This window comes from Marmota monax, unplaced genomic scaffold (assembly GCF_021218885.2).
Source record: "Marmota monax isolate L192 unplaced genomic scaffold, Marmota_monax_Labrador192_F-V1.1 WCK01_AAM20220418_F8-fsc00520, whole genome shotgun sequence".
Lineage (NCBI taxonomy): Eukaryota > Metazoa > Chordata > Mammalia > Rodentia > Sciuridae > Marmota > Marmota monax.
In genome coordinates this window covers 325,336-346,735 of record NW_026694854.1, presented here as the reverse complement: position 1 = coordinate 346,735, position 21,400 = coordinate 325,336, and the positions used below count along the sequence as shown (strand labels likewise).

General features: G+C 36.2%; 1 protein-coding gene across 1 annotated transcript; it reads left to right on the top strand.

Annotated features, from left to right (window-relative positions):
* Positions 1-2,414: 2,414 nt before the first annotated feature.
* LOC124080455 (coiled-coil domain-containing protein 34) lies at positions 2,415-6,966 on the top strand (the record flags this gene model as incomplete). The annotated part of the gene is given in 3 exon segments (XM_046426360.1): positions 2,415-2,573; positions 3,121-3,262; positions 5,272-6,966. Coding segments are annotated over 3 exon segments (513 nt in total), but the record flags the coding sequence as incomplete, so codon positions are not given.
* Positions 6,967-21,400: the final 14,434 nt, after the last annotated feature.

Sequence of the window (21,400 nt, the reverse complement as noted above, 5' to 3'; positions counted from 1 at the left end):
GGGTTCATTCATTTGCATACATATATTCAATTGTTCCACTGTTAATTGAATAGATAATCCTTTCCCTATCAAATTACCTTGGCACTGTGTTTAAAATCAGTTGACCATACACACACACACACACACACACACACACAGATCTATTTCTGAATTCTATTCTCTTCTATTGATTTATATCCTGTGTCAGCAGTACTAACTTGTTACTACAGCTCTATAATTCTTGAACTTATAGTTTTTAAAAAAATAGATAATATAAATCAACTTTTGTCTTCTTTTCCAAACTTATTTTAGTTCCTTTGCACCTTTCTATATGTAATTCAGCATCTGCTTATCAGATTTGCTAATTATGCCTGCTTGAATAGTACCTGGCACTATTGGGATTTTGTTAAATGTGTAGATCGTTTTGGAGAAAATGTCTCTTAGTAATATCAAATTTAAAATCTATGAATATGTTTTTTCTTTCCATTTATTTGTCTTATTTCTCATCAGTTTTATTTAGTTTTTAATGATGGTATTATGCATCATTTGTTACATGTATGTTTAATTATTTCACATTTTGGGCTATAGAGCAATTATCTTGCCTTGTTTCTGATATTATCTTGAAACATAAAATTAATTTGTGTAGTCATTTGGTATTATTTCTTCCTTAAATGTACATTGCAAACTACCAATGAAGCTATCAGAAGCTAGAGTACTTTGTGGTAAATTTTTAAATTTTGAATTGTTTTATAATAAATGGTTATATACTATTTCTTCTTGAATTAATTTTGAGAAGAAGTATGTTTTAAGGAGGTTTGACATTTCACTTCAGTTTAAATTTTTTGGCATAACATTATTTTTAGCATTCTTCCATTTTGAAGTCTTTGTGATCTATAGTGATCTATTACTTACTGTGTGATCTTAAGCAAATTACTTACCCTCTTGTGCCTTCCTTTCCTCCTTTGTAAATAGGATAATAATAGTACCTATCCCATACTGGGATTGTAAGAATTAACTGATGGTCCATATGTATAATAAAGTATGTAGAATAGTGTGAGGTATAGATACCAATGAAGTGTTAGTTTTTGTCATTGAAAACATAGTAGGGACTAGATGATTTCTTGTTGGTGAGGTTAGGCAGGAGAGTCATAAATCACACAGATTAAAAGAGATATATTCCAAGACCATTTTCAGTTTGTAGATTTTCTGCCAGTGAGGAGTAATTAAAATCCATTATTGTTCCAGCTATTGAGGTTTTGTTATGAAAAGATTCCTTTTCACAGCTATTGGCTGCTCAGCAAGAAAGAAATATATCAACTTGAAGAATGGTGCAAGCCCTGATTTTCAAGACTTGCTTGTGCTGCACAGCACTGAAAAGGACATATATTGTATATAACTGATGTTTGTTAATTGGGTGTTAATTTATAATACAGTATTTTACAAGATACTTTCAGGGAAGGAATTTCTCTTTTTGGATCATCTTTCTTTGCTCCATGAAAATTGACATGTATATATATTTGTATTCCATATTCCTTTTATACCTTTCAGATTAATTTCTAAAACTTTGATAAAGAGAAATATCCATGCCATTATTTATTTAGAATTTAACTACAGTTGGTAGGTTATCATTTGAGTAAGGAGAAGAAAAGCATTGAGTTATAGTCTATGTCAAAAAATATTTTTTTTTTTTCTGAAAAGGGCCAGATCTTAAACATCTCAGGTTTTCTGCCTATGCTATGCAGTCTCTGTGGCAATTATTCAAATTTGCTATTGTAGAGTAAAAGAAACCATATGCAAATATATAAGCAAAATGAGTTGGCCATACTTATATAAAATGTTGTTTACAAATAGGTGGCCTATGGGCCGAATTTGACATTTAGCCTTGTTTGCAAGCCTCTGATCTATATAAAACAGTATACCAAAAGATTTGCCCAATTATGTCCTTATATGCAATCTTCAGCAGGCATTATTCATTTGAACTCTATAACTCACTTTTGGTGAATACTTATCCAAGTATTTGTATTGACAAGTTGTCTATCTAGGAAATGTTTATATACATGAGGGTAAACATCCATTAAAAATACTAGGATTCAGCAGTCTAACAGATAGTAATATTTATTCACTAATTTATTTAAAGAATATTTATTGAGCACCTATTGTTTACTCAGCACTATCCCAGTCGCAGGTATACGTTGATGAGCAAGATCTTTGTCAGTGTCCTAATGAAACTTACAGCCAAGCAGTAACTACCTGTTATTGACATTGAACAAGTAATTGCAGTATGTTATATATTCTCATAAACCACATGTGCCAATCACTGTTACACCACTTATTTTAAGAATAATAGAAGTTTAGAAAATTATTGCATATAACAATCCTTCCTTATGTCAGAATAATTACAGGTATTTCAATGAAAATTTCTATTTTTATTTAAGAAAAGGAAAGAAAGAGAACAAAAAATGAATAAGGAAATGGAGGAGAAAGCAGCAAAAGAACTAGAGAAAGAACATTTGCAAGAAAAAGCAAAAGAAAAATATCAAGAATGGTTAAAGAAAAAAATTGCTGAAGAATGTGAGAAGAAGAAGAAAGAAAAGGTATTTTTATTAAAGTAGCCAGTTAGAATATATGTTTTTGGTGTTCCTAGGTGCCAACTATATTTTAGAAAAAAGTATATGATTAGAAAATTGACTGTATCATAGCATAAAGATATGAAACTGTCCTTACTTATATTATGCTGTCTTTAAGCTTCAAAATGAATATGTATTTTTGGTTTCCTTACATTGAGTAATTTCAATAAGCCTATATATTTTTCAGTCATATTCAAAATTGTTGTTAGTTGTTTTAAATATTTTTCAATATACTTTTATCTAGTCATATTACTGTATAATAAATTACTTTAAAAAGAAGGCGGATTGCTTTCTTTTTCTTGGATTTGATATCTTATTGTTTAGAGGAAGACACATTAATATCACATCCCTGATCATGTTCAATTTTACTCTCAAATTATAGAAATATAATTCAATATTGTGGCCAGTAAGCCATTGAGAGAGGAAGCAACTGGGAGAAAAGACTCAGTAGAATTTGAATGGAATGTTTAGTTATAGAATATCCTTGGAAATGCTTTGGTCTTGTCATTTTAAGGAAAAAGAAAAACAACGGCAAGCCGAATTACAAGAGAAAAAGGAAATAGCAGATAAAAAGTTTAAGGAATGGTTGGAAAATGCAAAAAGTAAACCTCGTCCAGCTGTAAAGAGCTATGGTTATGCCAATGGAAAACTTACAGGTTAGTTTTTATGTTATGTGGCTTACATAAGTATGGTTTGCAGAAGCAAATTTTATACATTTTGTTTCTTTTTCACAGAAATAGAAACTTATAAAATTTATTTTTCTTTCAAATTACTATCTTTTAGAAAATTATACTATGTTGGTAGGAATTTATTCATTCTCCATAAATGATATATAAAGGTAATGGTTGTAAAACTGCAAACTTACACTTTTAAGCAATGATTTCTAACATTAGGAAATAAGTTAAATTCTCAGGGATGGAGTTGTAGTTCAGTCACGGAGCATGTCCTTAGCATGCATACTGCCCTGGGTTCAATTGCTAGCATCCCTGGTAGTGCTCTTACATTCTTGGATGAAAAAGCCTTATTCAGGATGTGTTTAAGGGTTCATCTTGCCTACCCTTTTTCTAACCTTCTCTAAGGCAGAGCTTCCAGTGTCTTTGGCACATTCTTTTTACAGGGTGGGATATAGATAGCACATGACCAAACAGAACCAATTGGCCTTTAGGCTTGGTCTGATGATAAATGGCATTGCATGTTTTTCTTTGTGCTTTATGTTGAAAGCTCATACCTTGATGACAGCTGCCTTCACTTGTTTAAATAATTTATTTTTAAAAATACTCCCATTCTGTTTTGTTCACACAATGGAACATATTCCAGACTTTGTTTTGACCATCTTGGTAAAGTGTGTGTTGACATATTATGCAGTCAAAGTGGGCTGCCAGAGTCTGAAAGACACATTCCTGCTGTCAGGATTAGGCCTCTCTTATATGTCATAGAGGTCATCCATTATATCCATTAATCCATTTTAGCTACTGAGGATGGCTTCCTCCTCCTCCTTCTCCTCCTCCTCCTCCCCCCACCTTCCTCCCTGCCACCCTTCCTCCCTCTCTTTCTTTCTTGCTTAAAAAAAGGTCAATAAGCAGTGATTTTAACCTAAAGATTAGATAGTAAAGCTAAGACTTTAGGTGAGAATATACATATTGACTAGAAATTAATTGCTAAAACAAGGGACTATTTTATTAAATTACTTTGCTTTTTAAATGAGTTTAATTCTTTTTTAATTTTATTGGTTCTCTTTAGTTATACATGACAGTAGAATTCATTTTGATATAACTATACAAATATGGGACATATCTTATTCTAATTAGAACCCCATTCTTATGGATATACATGATGGTGTATTTATATACATTTATATGAAAATTATTTTGAATTCATTTCACTCTTTTCTTTTCCTATCCCCATCCCTTCCCTTCATTCTAATAAGCATCCATATTTGTCTGCATGCTGTACTTCCCTTAAGTCTTTACTCTTTATCCTATCATTTTTATAAATTATGAAATAAAGGAATTTGTGTGCCTATAATGACCAAAGGATTTGAAGATAATTTACAGAATGTTCTTCCTTCACATAGTTATTATTGTCAGGCATCACAATTTTTAAACAGTATGTTCATCAAAAGTTGCTCTCTAATTAGTAATAAAATTACACTGATTCTGTGAAATCTTATTAACTTGAATAACAATAAATCAAAATTCCCTGGTTCTAAACAAAAATCTTGATTCACTTTAGCTGTATAAGCAAAATAATTTTTTCTGTAAATTTTAGTCTCTGACAAGGGGAAACTAGTTCACAAATAAGTCATTTCCTAGATAGGGTTAAGAAAATGAAGGTTTTATTTAATTTTTATGGTTCTGAAATTAATTCCATAGTAAAACCTTTGCAGGTATTATTATTTGCATAGATTTTAACAATATTATTTGGGTTCTCAGCATTATTTTTTGTATGTTTTAATAATATTGCTTGGCTTCTCAGAATTATCTTTTACTACATTACTATATTTGAAAGTGTTAGTTTTTTTAAAAAAAACTATTCAGATTAGCTTGGTGTGTCAGTGATAGTTCGCCTTTTTGACAGTTTAACATTTTCTAGGAATTTTAAAATAAGTAATTGTTCTCAAGAAGTTTAGTTGTTTTGTTTTGTTCTGATTTTTCAATGATTGTAGGTTTTTACAGTGGAACTTCCTATCCAGAACCAGCCTTTTGTAATCCAATTCCATGGAAACCAATTCATATGTCACCTCCCAAAGAAGCTAAGGATCTATCAGGAAAGAAGAATAAAAGACCTGTGATAAGTCAGCCACACAGGTCATCTCTGGTAATTCATAAAGCCAGAAGCAATCTTTGCCTTGGAACTCTGTGCAAAATGGAAAGATAGTATATGTGGAAAATACTATGCTTTTACCCGAAGCTATTTAATTTTGAAATCAAAAAGATTTTTTACCTCTCAATCAGCAAATTAGTACTTGATGTGATTATTGACATACTAATTTTTGTATTTTATATGGAGTCTGAAGGATTAATTGAGAAAGGTATTTTTTATGTTTTGGTTTTTCTTTTAAGATTGATCTTGGCATATTGTTTTGCATGATAAGTCTAACAATTGTGCTTATGTTTAGCTTATATTAAAACCACACTGTAATACCCATAAAACCAAAAATTTTTCCTGTATTATTTCATACTCTATATTGTTTGCTGATGTTTATGTTCAAGAACATAACATTAAGATTAATTTGTCCAAATATGCATTTCTAAACTGCATGCTTTTCTAAATGGGTTAGAAACCAAGAATAATCAAAAACAGTCTTTGTTGATGGCTTTTAGTATACTTTTCCCATTTAGATATTTTAAAAATAACTGAGTAAAAGTTTATTTTGTTACAGAAATAAGAGTTGGGACTTTCAAAGGAAAATCTAAATACATTGTTTTACACTCTGCATCTTAGATTGATGTGTCATAATCTTGAGACCTTAGTAATATTGTGCTTTATTTTGTAAAAATACTTACACATTAATTGTACTTCTTTGTTAGCTTTGAAATTAGGATTTTCATTACATTATTTTTTAATATTGAAATGTTAATTGTTAAGTTTTATGTTGCTGAGGTTGAAATCACAGATCTTATTAATAAACACATTTTAAGGATAAAAGTTGAAATGATTACTAAAATAGCACACAATTTGTATTAAATTTTATTAAATATGCTTTTTAGGAAAAGCCTGTTATCTTTTTTAGGGCCTGAGAAAGAAATGAAAATTTATTCACTTTAAAGTGATTTCTATTTAGAATATATTCTATATTTTTGCCAGATTAGTCACTGGCCAAGTTTCTGGTGATCAGGTAATATGTTGGACAATGCAAGGATAACAGAATTTTTAAAGTGTAATCATGTAATCACGACTTTAGAAAAATGCACTTCTAAACATAGAATAATTTGTTAGCAATCAATAGGGTTTGTTTAGTCAAAATGTTGGTGAGATTTAGGTTTAGTTTGTTTGTTTTTATGCAATACTAAGGATTGAACCTAGAGCCTCATACTCACTGAGCTATGCTGAGCTATGTTTCTGGCCCTTGTGACCCTTGACCATATTTCTTAGAACTCCTGAAATAGTAAAACTTCTAGATAATCGTTCTATTTGAGTAAATTTTCCTTTATAGAGAAAATGTAGAATTTTTCAGGGTAGCAATATTTTTCTGTTAAAAAATATAAGTGCATTTTCTCTATAAAAGCAATTTTGGCTTTATATAACTCTGTGTGGGGGGGTGTGTGAGAGAGAGAGAGATGTGTATCTGAAGTATCTGAATTTCTGAGGGTTTCACATGTAGTTGTTATATCTAATAAACATTCTATTTCACAGCTGAGATTAACTGTTAACTATAACTATTCTAGCAAGACTTTTCAGTCATTAATCATTTCAGTGTAATATCCTGAGTTCAATAGATATCAGTAGTTTGAATTTTATTCTTTCTCTTTTTTTAGTCCTGGGGATTGAACCTACAGGTGCTTTACTACTAAGACACATCCACAGCCCTTTTTATATTTTTATTTTGAGACATTGTCTCACTAAGTTGCTTAGGGCCTCACTAAATTGCAGAGGCTAGCCTCAAACTTGTGATTTCCTGCCTCAGCCTCCCTTGTTGCTGGAATTATAGCTGTCCACCACTGGGCCTGGATTTAATTGTAATTGCCTCTGAAGATTTTAAACAGGGAATTGATAAGGTCTGGTTTATTCTTTGAAATTACACTGGCTGCTCTGAAGAAAATTACTTAATTGGGGGGAGGGGAGAATGGGAGGAGGGAAATGTTTAGAAGATTTTTTATCATCTAGCAAAGAGATCATGATAACTTGGATTAAGATGGCAGCAGTAATAAGAAATAGAGATGTATTTGAGTTATATTTTTGAGATGGAGCAAACAGGGCTGCTATTATTTGGAAGATTGAGAAGGAGGAAGAATCAGATATGACTTCTAGTTATTTGGCCTGATAACTATGTAAATAATGATAATTATAACAGAAATAGAAAGATTTATAGAGCAGATTTATGGGCTGAGATGAAGAAAGAGGGAGGTCTTTAAGAATTCAGTTCTGGATTTGTTAGGTTTTCAGTACCAACTTAATATCCTAGTGGAGATGGTAGTTAAATATGTGTCTGATGCTCAGAAGAAAGCCAGGATTGGAGATATAATTTGAGCAACATCAGCACATAGATAGTATTTAAAAACATGAAACTTGATCAGAATACCTAGGAAGAGTTTAGATAGTAAGAAGGGTGGGTTGAATATTCCAATTTTTAGACAGTCACCAAATCCTGAATCAGCAGCCAGTAGACTAGAAGAAACACAATAGAGTGTGATGTCACAGGAGCCATGAATAGAAGTGAGTTGTGAACTCTCTCTACTGACTCTTGAGAACTAAGACAAGGAAAAGCCTTCATTATTGGATTTGGTAAGATGAAGGAAGGTTCTTGTTGAACACAATAGTGAACATGTATTGAATTATTTCTATAGTCCTGGTAGTCTTATGCTTTCATATGTGCTATTTAATCCTCACAAATAGTTACTTTCATTATTTTCATTTTATACTTGAGGAAACTGAGATACAGAGATGTTATATTGCATTTATTGATAGTAAATCACAGAATATGGATCAGAGCCCAAGAGATTAAGGTTCAAGCTTTACAATCAGATTTGTTTCCTTTCCTATATAATAAATATGAAAAAAAAAACTGGAATGAAACTATAATGAAATAGACTTCATAGAGAATCGGAGGTAAGAAAGCAGAGCCCATAAGTGAAAGCCACTTTTTCCAAAAGTTTTATAGTGAAAGGAAAAGCTAAATGGGATATGAGCTGGAAGGGAATGTAAGGTCAAGGTCACTTTGTTTGTTTTGTATTAGATGGGTGATATTAAGTGTGTTTCTGCTGATGGTAATGCTATAGTTGAAAGGCGACTTGAAGATTTAGGAGAGATTAGGGATGATTTGAGAAATGCAGTTCTTTTTTTTTTTTTTCTTTTTTTTTTTTTTAATTTTTTATTGTGGGTTGTTCAAAACATTACAAATTTCTTGACATATCATATTCCACACTTTGATTCTAGTGGGTTATGAACTCCCACCTTCACCCCATACACAGATTGCAGATTCACATCAGTTACACATCCATTGATTTACAAATTGCCATACTAGTGTCTGTTGTGCTCCGCTGCCTTTCCCATCATCCACCCTCCCCCCTCCCCACCTCTCCCCTCCCCTCCCCTCCTCTCTCTCTACCCCCTCCACTGTATAACCCTGAGGGTCTCCTTCCATTACCGTGCAATTTACCTTCTCTCTCCCTTTCCCTCCCACCTCTCATCCCTGTTAAATGTTAATCTTCTTCTCCTGTTCTTCGTCCCTACTCTGTTCTTAGTTACTTTCCTTATATCAAAGAAGACATTTGGCATTTGTTTTTTAGGGATTGGCTAGCTTCACTTAGCATAATCTGCTCTAATGCCATCCATTTCCCTGTAAATTCTATGATTTTGTCATTTTTTAATGCAGAGTAATACTCCATTGTGTATAAATGCCACATTTTTTTTATCCATTCGTCTATTGAAGGGCATCTAGGTTGGTTCCACAGTCTTGCTATTGTGAACTGTGCTGCTATGAACATCGATGTAGCAGTGTCCCTGTAGCATGCTCTTTTTAGGTCTTTAGGGAATAGACCAAGAAGGGGAATAGCTGGGTCAAATGGTGGCTCCATTCCCAGCTTTCCAAGAAATCTCCATACTGCTTTCCAAATTGGCTGCACCAATCTGCAGTCCCACCAGCAATGTACAAGTGTACCCTTTTCCCCACATCCTCGCCAGCACTTGTTGTTGTTTGACTTCCTAATGGCTGCCAATCTTACTGGAGTGAGATGGTATCTTAGGGTGGTTTTGATTTGCATTTCTCTGACAGCTAGAGATGTTGAGCATTTTTTCATGTACTTGTTGATTGACTGTATGTCCTCCTCTGTGAAGTGTCTGTTCAGGTCCTTGGCCCATTTGTTGATTGGGTTGTTTGTTCTCTTATTGTCTAATTTTTTGAGTTCTTTGTATACTCTGGATATTAGGGCTCTATCTGAAGTGTGAGGAGTAAAGATTTGTTCCCAGGATGTAGGCTCCCTATTTACCTCTCTTATTGTTTCTTTTGCTGAGAAAAAACTTCTTAGTTTGAGTAAGTCCCATTTGTTGATTCTAGTTATTAACTTTTGTGCTATGGGTGTCCTATTGAGGAATTTGGAGCCCGACCCCACCGACTGTAGATCGTAGCCAACTTTTTCTTCTATCAGACGGCGCGTCTCTGATTTGATATCAAGTTCCTTGATCCATTTTGAATTCACTTTTGTGCATGGCGAGAGAAAGGGATTCAGTTTCATTTTGTTGCATATGGATTTCCAGTTTTCCCAGCACCATTTGTTGAAGATGCTATCCTTCCTCCATTGCATGCTTTTAGCCCCTTTATCAAATATAAGATAGTTGTAGTTTTGTGGATTGGTTTCTGTGTCCTCTATTCTGTACCATTGGTCCACACGCCTGTTTTGGTACCAGTACCATGCTGTTTTTGTTACTATTGCTCTGTAGTATAGTTTGAAGTCTGGTATCGCTATACCGCCTGATTCACACTTCTTGCTTAGCATTGTTTTTGCTATTCTGGGTCTTTTATTTTTCCATATGAATTTCATGATTGCTTTCTCTATTTCTACAAGAAATGCCATTGGGATTTTGATTGGCATTGCATTAAACCTATAGAGAACTTTTGGTAATATCGCCATTTTGATGATGTTAGTTCTGCCTATCCATGAACAGGGTATATTTTTCCATCTTCTAAGATCTTCTTCTATTTCTCTCTTTAGGGTTCTGTAGTTTTCATTGTATAAGTCTTTCACCTCTTTTGTTAGGTTGATTCCCAAGTATTTTATTTTTTTTGAAGATATTTTGAATGGAGTGGTTGTCCTCATTTCCATTTCAGAGGATTTGTCGCTGATATACAGGAATGCCTTTGATTTATGCGTGTTGATTTTAAATCCTGCCACTTTGCTGAATTCATTTATTAGCTCTAATAGTTTCTTTGTAGAGCCTTTTGGGTCTGCTAGGTATATAATCATATCATCTGCAAATAGTGATAATTTAATTTCTTCTTTTCCTATTTTTATGCCTTTAATTTCTTTCGTCTGTCTAATTGCTCTGGCCAGTGTTTCGAGAACTATGTTGAAGAGAAGTGGAGAGAGAGGGCATCCCTGTCTTGTTCCAGATTTTAGAGGGAATGCCTTCAGTTTTTCTCCATTCAGAATAATGCTAGCCTGAGGCTTAGCATAGATTGCTTTTACAATATTGAGGTATGTTCCTGTTATCCCTAGTTTTTCTAGAGTTTTGAACATAAAGGGATGCTGTACTTTGTCAAATGCTTTTTCCGCATCTATCGAGATGATCATATGGTTCTTATTTTTAAGTCTATTGATGTGGTGAATAACATTTATTGATTTCCGTATATTGAACCAGCCTTGCATCCCAGGGATGAATCCTACTTGATCATGGTGTACAATTTTTTTTATATGTTTTTGTATCCGATTCGCCAGAATTTTATTGAGGATTTTTGCATCTAGGTTCATTAGAGATATTGGTCTGTAGTTTTCTTTCTTTGAAGTGTCTTTGTCTGGTTTAGGTATCAGGGTGATGTTGGCCTCATAGAATGAATTTGGAAGTTCTCCCTCCTTTTCTATTTCCTGAAGTAGCTTGAAAAGTATTGGTATTAGTTCTTCTTTAAAGGTTTTGTAAAATTCTGCTGTATACCCATCGGGACCTGGGCTTTTCTTAGTTGGTAGTCTTTTGATGGTTTCTTCTATCTCCTCAATTGATATTGGTCTGTTTAGGTTTTCTATATCCTCCTGACTCAATCTGGGCAGATCATATGACTTAAGAAATTTATCTATGCCTTCACTATCTTCTAATTTATTGGAGTATAAGGATTCAAAATAGTTTTTGATTATCTTCTGTATTTCTGAAGTGTCTGTTGTGATATTGCCTTTTTCATCCCGTATGCTAGTAATTTGAGTTTTCTCTCTTCTTCTCTTCACTAGCATCGCTAAGGGTGTGTCGACTTTGTTTATTTTTTCAAAGAACCAACTTTTAGTTTTGTCAATTTTTTCAATTGTTTCTTTTGTTTCGATTTCATTAATTTCAGCTCTGATTTTAATTATTTCTTGCCTTCTACTTCTTTTGCTGTTGTTTTGCTCTTCTTTTTCAAGGATTTTGAGATGAAGTATGAGATCATTTATTTGTTGGTTTTTTCTTTTTTTAAGGAATGAACTCCAAGCAATGAATTTTCCTCTTAGAACTGCTTTCAATGTGTCCCATAGATTCCGATATGTTGTGTCTGTGTTTTCATTTATCTCTAAGAATTTTTTAATTTCCTCCTTGATGTCTTCTATAACCCATTGATCATTCAGTAACCTATTGTTCATTCTCCAATTGATGTATGCTTTTTCCTTCCTTCTTTTATCGTTGATTTTCAGTTTCATTCCATTATGATCAGATAAGATGCATGGTAATATCTCTACTCCTTTATATTGTCTAAGAGTTGCCCTGTGACATAATATATGATCTATTTTTGAGAAGGATCCATGTGCTGCTGAGAAAAAAGTGTAACTGCTTGATGTTGGGTGGTATACTCTATATATGTCAATTAGGTCTAGGTTATTAATAGTGTTATTGAGTTCTATAGTTTCCTTATTCAACTTTTGTTTGGAAGATCTGTCCAGTGGCGAGAGAGGTGTGTTGAAGTCTCCCATGATTATGGTGTGGTGGTCTATTAGACTCTTGAACTTGAGAAGAGTTTGTTTGACGAACATAGCTGCACCATTGTTTGGGGCATAAATATTTATGATTGTTATGTCTTGTTGGTGTATGGTTCCCTTAAGCAGTATGTAGTGTCCCTCTTTATCTCTTTTGATTAATTTTGGCTTGAAATCTATTTTATTTGATATGAGTATGGACACGCCTGCTTGTTTCCGAAGTCCATATGAGTGATATGATTTTTCCCAACCTTTCACCTTCAGCCTATGTATGTCTTTTCCTATCAAATGCGTCTCCTGTAGGCAGCATATTGTTGGGTCTTGTTTTGTGATCCATTCTACTAGCCTGTGTCTCTTAATTGGTGAGTTTAAGCCATTAACATTTAGGGTTATTATTGACATATGGGTTGTTCTTCCAGCCATATTTGTTTATTTCTGTTACTAAACATTGTTTGTTTTCCTCTTTGATTGTTTCCCCCCCCCTTTACTGTCCTACCTCCCACTGTTGGTTTTCATTGTTATTTTCCATTTCCTCTTCCTGTAATACTTTGGCTAGGATGTTTTGAAGAGATGGTTTTCTAGCTGCGAATTCTTTAAACTTTTGTTTATCGTGGAAGGTTTTAATTTCATTCTCCATCCTGAAGCTTAATTTCGCTGGATACACAATTCTTGGTTGGAACCCATTATCTTTCAGTGTTTGAAATATGTTATTCCAGGATCTTCTAGCTTTCAGAGTCTGTGTTGAAAGATCAGCTGTTATCCTGATTGGCTTGCCCCTAAATGTAATCTGCTTCCTTTCTCTTGTAGCTTTTAAAATTCTCTCCTTATTCTGTATGTTGGGCATCTTCATTATAATGTGTCTAGGTGTGGATCTCTTATGATTTTGCACATTCGGCGTCCTGTAGGCTTCTAGGATTTGGGATTCTGTCTTATTCTTCAAGTCTGGGAAGTTTTCTTGTATTATTTCATTGAATAGACTGCTCATTCCTTTGGTTTGAAACTCTGTACCTTCCTGTATCCCAATGACTCTTAAGTTTGGTCTCTTAATGTTATCCCATATTTCTTGGATGTTCTGCTCATGGTTTCTTAACAGTCTTGCTGAGCTGTCTATGTTCTTTTCCAGTTGAAATACTTTGTCTTCATTGTCTGATGTTCTATCTTCTAAGTGTTCTACTCTGTTGGTAGTATTCTCCATTGAGTTTTTAAGTTGGTTTATTGCTTCCTGCATTTCTAGGATTTCTGATTGCTTGTTTTTTATAACCTCTATCTCCCTGTATAGTTGATCCTTTGCTTCCTGGATTTGTTTGCGTAATTCGTTGTCGAAGTGATCTTTCATTGTCTGATTTTGCTGTTTAATGTCTTCCTTGATACTCCAGATCATCTGAAGCATGTATATCCTGAATTCTTTATCTGACATTCCATCTGCTGCAGCTGTTACCTCTTCTAAAGTTGCGTTGACCTGCATTGCTTGTGGTCCTTTCTTTCCTTGTCTTTTCATACTGCTTGCGTATCTTTCCTGCAGGTGCGGGCGGCGGCTCTGCTCTCTCCTTATTCCAATTGGGGTGTCGTGGCTACCACGCCGGCAGGTCACTGGGCCTGTTCTGGGAGCTGGTGGCGGCTCTGTTCTGCCCCTACTCCAATTGGGGTGACGTGTCTGTCGTACCAGCAGGCCACTGGGCCTGTCCCGCTGGTCGGTCGCAGATCTGCCCACCTTTCGGGCACGGGTGGAGGCTCTGCTTTGCCCCTACTCCAATTGGGGTGTCGTGACTACCCCGCCTGCAGGATGCTGGGTCTGTTCCTGGCAAGGGAGGCGACTCTGCTCTGTCACTACTCCAATTAGGGTGGTGTTTGTACCACGCCGGCAGGCTCCTGGGCCTGATCCGCCGGTCTGTTGTAGGTCTGCCTACCTTGAAGGCGCGGGCGGCGGATCTGCCCTGCCCCTCCTACCACGCCTGCGGACCCCTGGGCCTGATCTGCAGGTTGATCACTGGTCTGCTCACCCTGCGGGCACGGGTGGCGGTTCCGCTCCACCCCCACTCCAATTGGGGTCACGTGACCACCACACCGGCAGGGCCTGATCCGGGCGTGGGATAAGGATCTGCTCTGCCCCTACTCGAGTTGGGGTGACGTGTGTACCACACTGGCAGGCCACTGGGCCTGACCCACCAGGCTGTCACAGGTCTGTTTACCTTGCAAGCGCGAAGGGCGGCTCTGCCCTGCCCCTCCTACCACGCCCATGTACTACTGGGTCGTGGGTCTGCCCACCTGGCGGGTGTGGGTGGCGGCTCCGCTCCGCCCCCTCTCCAATTGGGGTCACGCGGTCACCACGCTGGCGAGCCGCTGGGCCTGCTCCGGGGGCTGGCGGTGGCCCGGCTCCTTCCCTCTGGCTGGAGGACAAATTGAGGAGACTCGGGTGACTGAGCCTCACCCCCCTTACCAGGAGACCAACTGCTTATGTCACCGCTGGTATTGATGAAGATCTCTCCTCCACCGCTTTCTGCTGACATCAGATCTCTGCCATGTTGGTATCCTATGCGAATGGCAGCATTTCGTTCCCCTTGCCGGGCAACCCAAGCAATGGGTGAGTCCTGACCTGCCCTCAGCAGGACCCGGACCGAGACACAGTTTCCGCGGGCTCCTAGCCCCGGTCCAGGGAAGTTCCGGGAGCCAGAGAAATGCAGTTCTTAAATAGCAAAAATGGTGGCCTATATAGAAGTAAGGAAATTTCTTCTATTTTAATAAAGAGCACATTGTTCATGGATTCAAATGTAGCTGGATTGAGAGTATTATAGGAAGTTGAAGTAGGTAATTCTTGTCATGTGGTTTCTTGCTTCTCTGTGAGGTATGAAGGAAAGGCAAGATCATCTGCAGAAAAATTGAATAGGTTATTATAAGTTGGAGGAAAAGTAATAGAGAAATAAGCATTTTGGAGAGGGAAAAACAGAATTTTTAGATATATCAGAAGAGCTAATTGGCAATGGTGCTTTCCATTTGATATTTTTGGTTATAGGGTAAAACCAATTAGCATTGTTCTATCATGTTTTTCTCCATTTCTGGAGAAGAGTTTAGCTATGTGGATTTAGGCCCAGAGTAAGGTTTATTCAGGATTAGACAAGTAGACAGTTGGATGGAGAGAAAGAGGAACAAAGCAGTTAAAGAGTTTTCAGGGAGTGATTATAGTTCTGGAACATGATGTTTCACAAGGGATGGGTAAAGAGGGGTGAAAAAGAGGAGGAGATCTTTAATAGAAAAGTGTTTGTTAAGATGTCACAAAGGTTGGGTGAACTGGAAGGAGGCTGGAGAGATAGGAGCTTGTGGTAGAGAGTGGCAGTGACTATATCCAGAGTATAACCATGGCAGTGGGTGGTCCAGATATATATATATATATATATATATAGAGAGAGAGAGAGAGAGAGAGAGAGAGATGAGGAAATTAAGAATTTGGGATGCCACAGTATGAGGAAGAAGATTATTATTTTTAAAGATGGGTACTAAAATTGCCAAAAATGTGGCACAAGTAGTGGAAAAGAGGAAGACAGTAAGCCAGATACTAGAATTTCAGTGAATTGAGGTCATATCTTAGCCAAATGACAGTCAAGAGGAACAGTTTGGGCTAGTATGGTCAGATGAAATAATCTTCAAAATATCTGGCAGTTTTCAGGAAGAAGTGGGGATGAAGTTGTTTGGAAATAATATTGGAAATAAGGTAGGTGGGGAAGATACCTATCTACCAGTATCAAGCCTCAAAGTTTCAGAGGGAAAACAGTATTTTCAGGAGGTTACTACAGGCATGAACAACTTTCAAAAGTATGCCTGTTGTAGGATGGTTTGGATGGGTAGAGACCAAAGGCAGAGCCACCAGTAATAAGACTGTGGAACTATTTCAGGGAGAGGTGAGTGAGGATCAGATAAGGCCAATACGGTTGGAAGGAGATGTTTGAAAGATCCATCAGAAGCAGAACTTGCAGGGCTGTTTAGAACAAATTGGTAAGATAATTGGTAATAATATTGGCAGAGAAAGAGAATATGGAAATGAAGGACAGATTTGGGGGGAGGAAACTGAAGGTCTTTTGGGGGGAGGGTACTAGGGACTGAACTCAGGGGCACTCGGCCAATGAGCCACATCCCTAGCCCTGTTTTGTATTTTATTTAGAGACAGGGTCTCACTGAGTTGCTTAGAGCCTCGGTGTTGCTGAAGCTGGCTTTGAACTCTTGATTCTCCTATCTGAGCCTCCTCAGCTGCTGGGATTACAGGTATGCACCACCGTGCCCAGCTTTTTTTTTTTTTTTTTTAAAGTCAAATATTACTAACATTTTTTTGTTAGGAAAACAGTATTTTGTTTCACTTCTCACTATCTCTTAGTGCTTCTCTCAGGAGGATATTATATATTTTTTTCTTTGGTAATTTTCTCCTATAATATTTTTTGTTCATTTCCCCCTTAGAATCCTGTTTGGCAGTTGTCAGTCTTTCTGATTTAATTCTGTATTTTAAATGTTGCTTTTCTTCTATCTTAATCCTACCACCATGACTCTCTACCTAGTGAGGGGACTATTTTCTGAGAGATTTCTTTAATATTATCTTCAAATTCTTAGATAACTTTTTATGGTACCTTATTTTTAAATTCCAAGTGTTCTTTTGCTTATTCCTTTTTCATAGCATCCTATACTTATTTATGGATATAACATCTTCTCATTTTTAAAGACATTAATTACAATTTTTCTTCTATTTTAATTGGCTCTGTTTGCTCTGGATACCTTTTGCCCTTTCATTTTATCATATTCAGAAGTTTCTTTCCTTTAGTAATCAATGCTGAGAAAACTTTAGATGGTTAATGAGAAAAGCAAGGAAAAAGGCACCCAGTGGAAACAACTAATTAAAAAGAAGAAAAAAAATCAACTATTGTAATGTCCTTAAAGATGAGAAAAAAATACTGCATTCATACTAACTTCTAATTCAGACATTTCACCTCTATCTGCTTTCTTACAAAAGTTTGTTGGAATTTTTAGTTAACCACTGTACTCTCTTCTGTACTCTTTGTCCTTGTAAATTTGTATATTTTTCCTTCAGGAAATTTCTTAGCTATCATCCTAAGGAAGGGGACACAAAGGAGATACTTGTGTGTGATTAATCTGCTATGTTTAATTGGACTTCTTAAGTTTCATTTTGAACATATTGCTGTAGATATGCTTGTGTGGAGATAGAGGTTCGTTGCCAGAGTTGAGAAATTTCACTTAGTGATAGATATTTAGACCTAATCAGATTAATATAATTATTGAAGCATATCCCAAGGAGTCTGAAGCATGACATTATTTCATTTATTCACTCAACATGTAACTATCAAGCGTCCACTGTGAGCTGGCAAGAAGATGACGGACTAGGATGGAATGTGAGGAAGGAGCATAGAGGTAAGGCAGAGGGAGAAAAAGCCATTGAAGAGCACCAAAAGTGGTGGGAGGAGGACATGAAGAGAGTTCTTCTATAATGAGAATGGGTACTTTCAGAAAGGGTGAGCAGAAGGTGTTCTGTAGCATCAAGTAAAGTTCAGGGAAAATGAGTGAGTGAGAACTTCTACTATTTACTGAATCCCTAACATGGTGCTAGATTCTGGGTGAACAAGACTGTCCTAATCTGAAAACTGTAAAAGAGCTTATTACATGCCAGCAGAGATAACAACAATTAATCTTATACTTGTCCTATGAGAAAGGTGGCCCTCAGAGTGATTAAACAGACTCGGGATGAGCCACCCAACTAAACAGAACTTCGAAGAATTAGGAATAGACTCAGAACTCAGGTGTATTTCCACATATAACCTTTTTTTTCTTTCAAAGAGCAACCAGAGATGATATGTTAGCTTTTGAACAACAAAGGGATTTTCAGAGAGTTTGCACACATTGACACATTAATACAAAATTACAAAGGAAATTTGAAAATTCTTAGTCACTTGTAAAGAAAATCTTAAGCATTTCATGGGAAAATATACTTTGAGGCTTTTGATGTTAAAAATAGTATATTTTGTAAATATAAATAGTATATTTCTTTGACCTCAAAGTCTGAGGTAACAAAAATGGGCTATTTATTTGAAAAACAAATTGCCAGTGAACTAATTGGCAATTCAGTGTTTACACTCTAATCGACTTGCTTATTATGATACCCATGGCCCAGGTGAATAACAAAAGTATGGAGTAGTTTACACCAATTACACTCTATAACTAAAAACTAAATTTTCTTTATTCAATCAGAAAACAATATTTGTGTTCTTACTATTGCCCATTAATATCCTAAATTAAATTGAATATTGGCTTGAGAAAAACATGCACCCACCCCAAAGCTACTTTACCTACTGTTAATAATGGCAGTCTGCCTGAGAGAAAATATTTTTCAGAAAGGATAGCAGTGTCATGGATTTCCTCTTAAAACTGAGAATACATTCAATTATCTGTCAACCATAAGAAAGCTGTGCTGTATGTGCAGGGGCAAAAGTTGGCAAGGAACACTACCCTTTTTTTTCCTAGAAACTGCAGAGCCCTTCCACCCACCCTGTTTCCCTTTTCTCCTTCATGTTCTTCTAGCTGATAGAATCAGCACAGAACTTGAATCAAATGTATGAAAGATGATATGTCATGAACTTTGTAATGTTTTGAACAACCAATAAAAAAATAAAAGAAAGCTGCATTTTCAAAAAAAAGAAAAGAAAAGAAAAAGGAGAAGCCTCTCCAGCCTACCTTTTATGGCCCTGGGAAACACCTGAGGGCCAGAGGGAGATGGAATCTCTCATTGTTCCTTTTTAGTGGCAACACAGGGTGGTGTAGGAGCGGAATGTTTTCTTAGTTTGAATAAATTTACCAAAACAACCACCTAACACCTACCTGTCTACAGCTCCCACTCCCTCAGCAAAAGGCTTTCCTCCCTTGGTATAGGCTGAGATGCAAAGTGCTCACACAGATAAATCTAAAAGGTGAATCAGAGAAAGTGTCTCTTAGTAAAATGCTCACCAGTTTTATCTGTTCAATAAAGACCCTATCCTGGTTGATCTCAAAACCTCTTTTGTATGCTAACACTTTATTATTCTGAGTGATTAATTTTTGTAATTTTAGGGTGCAGATGTTGGTTACTAATCTCTACTAAGGACAGTGAGAGCAGCATCATTTCCTTTGTAGAAGGGTATCTGAAATAAAAACAGCTTCCTTCAGGGAGTCTTCCGATGGGGCCATGCCCAGCTCCTGCTGGGAGGTAGCAGGACTCAGAAGAGCAGTAGCGACTCACCAGAGTTTGAGTACATGTTTTGTGGGGACTTAGACAAGTCTTAACCCTAAGCCTCAGTTAATTCTTCTAAAAAAATGGGCCCAATAAAGCTTAGTCCATAAGTGGATGCAAAGATTAATCATGTAAAGTACCTAATACAATATTTGGCACATGGAATTGCTTATTATGTCACTTGACTGTACTTATTAATAATGGAAGTAGTATATGCCCTTCTTAGTTTGAATAAATTTACCAAAACAACCACCTAACACCTACCTGTCTGTAGCTCCCACTCCCTCAGCCAAAGGCTTTCCTCCCTGGTATAGGCTGAGATGCAAAGTGCCCACACAGGTAAATCTAAAAGATGAATCAGAGAAAGTATCTCTTAGTAAAATGCTCACCAGACTATACCCACGTACAATTTTCCCAATATTTTGTACAGTTACAGAGAATTCGCCATTGAATGACACTGACATTTTCTTCACTCATTTCTAGTATCATTTTGCTGTTGTTTTGTAAAACATTGGGTCTTTGGAAGTTGCTTGATCAGATATCTATCTGAAAAATAGGTGATGCTTTAAGGATTGACCATCTTTTAATGATGTAGATAGAACATTTAGTATAACCAGTTTCTTTGTTTTTATTTTGTAGAACTCTTCCATTTGAATTCCATGAGGGAATTCAGGCACATTTTGGTTTTCTCTGGCTAGGTTGTTTTACCTCATTAAATTTGATGCTTGGTTAATATGTTTCTTGGAAACTCATGTAAGTTGTCTTTGGTGGAAATGATGGAAAATTATTTCTCACATTTCATAAGAATGAATTAGAAAAATTTCTCAAAAGTTATCACTTTATTATGTATGATTCGATCCTCTAAGAAACAGACACTAAAATAATATGAATCATGCAAGAGGTTATTTGGGTCATCGCCTGGGGGTAAATGGGAATGAAGCCAGTGAATGCCAAGAGACCATGATGCAAGTCTGGCCCCTGTGGAGGAGAGAAGAGAAGGATTACAGTTGGGTAAGAAGAGTCTTATTACAGTGCAGTTCTAAGAAAAGTTCCACCAGTCTGATGAGTTTTCCAACCAAAATTGCAGAGGTGTCCACTTGCAGTTATGGGCCTTCTTTAGAATCCCTTCTGTGCTGAACCACAAGCTAGAAGTAGGCCACCCTTGGCCTCAGATAAAATACAGTAGTGGATTCACCGCACGTCATTTGGGGCCTTTGGACAGTTATGCTTCTTCAGTAGATATGAGACTCCTATTTGCATGGCCACTACACTTTTATTGATTCCAATAGCCTATGTTACAGTCTTATGTTCTGTGTAATTAATATTTTCTTAGCTATTGGTTCACAAAATTATTGAGATACTTGCAGTATTTCAAAAGCACTTGTGATTGCAAACTGAGGCTGGGTCCACTCTGGGATCAGGAAATAAAGGGGCAATTTCTGTGTAGAGAATTTGAAAGTAATAAAGCTGACTCAAATATTCTGGTCTTTTTATTATCACCATGTGCTGGCAATTCTAAGTGATGTCACTGATAAATACTTCACCCCATCAGGACAGACAACTCCAGCCACCATGCCCCCAACCTTTAATGTCACTGCCAGGCTTCCTTTTTCTCTTCTTTTTCTTTCCAGCTATGAAAGTGCGACAAAATAAGTTGTACAGTTTTTCTCTCTAGATTCCTGAGAGGAATGTACTTAAGAGCATCTTTTGGAATGCTAGATACTGAAGGG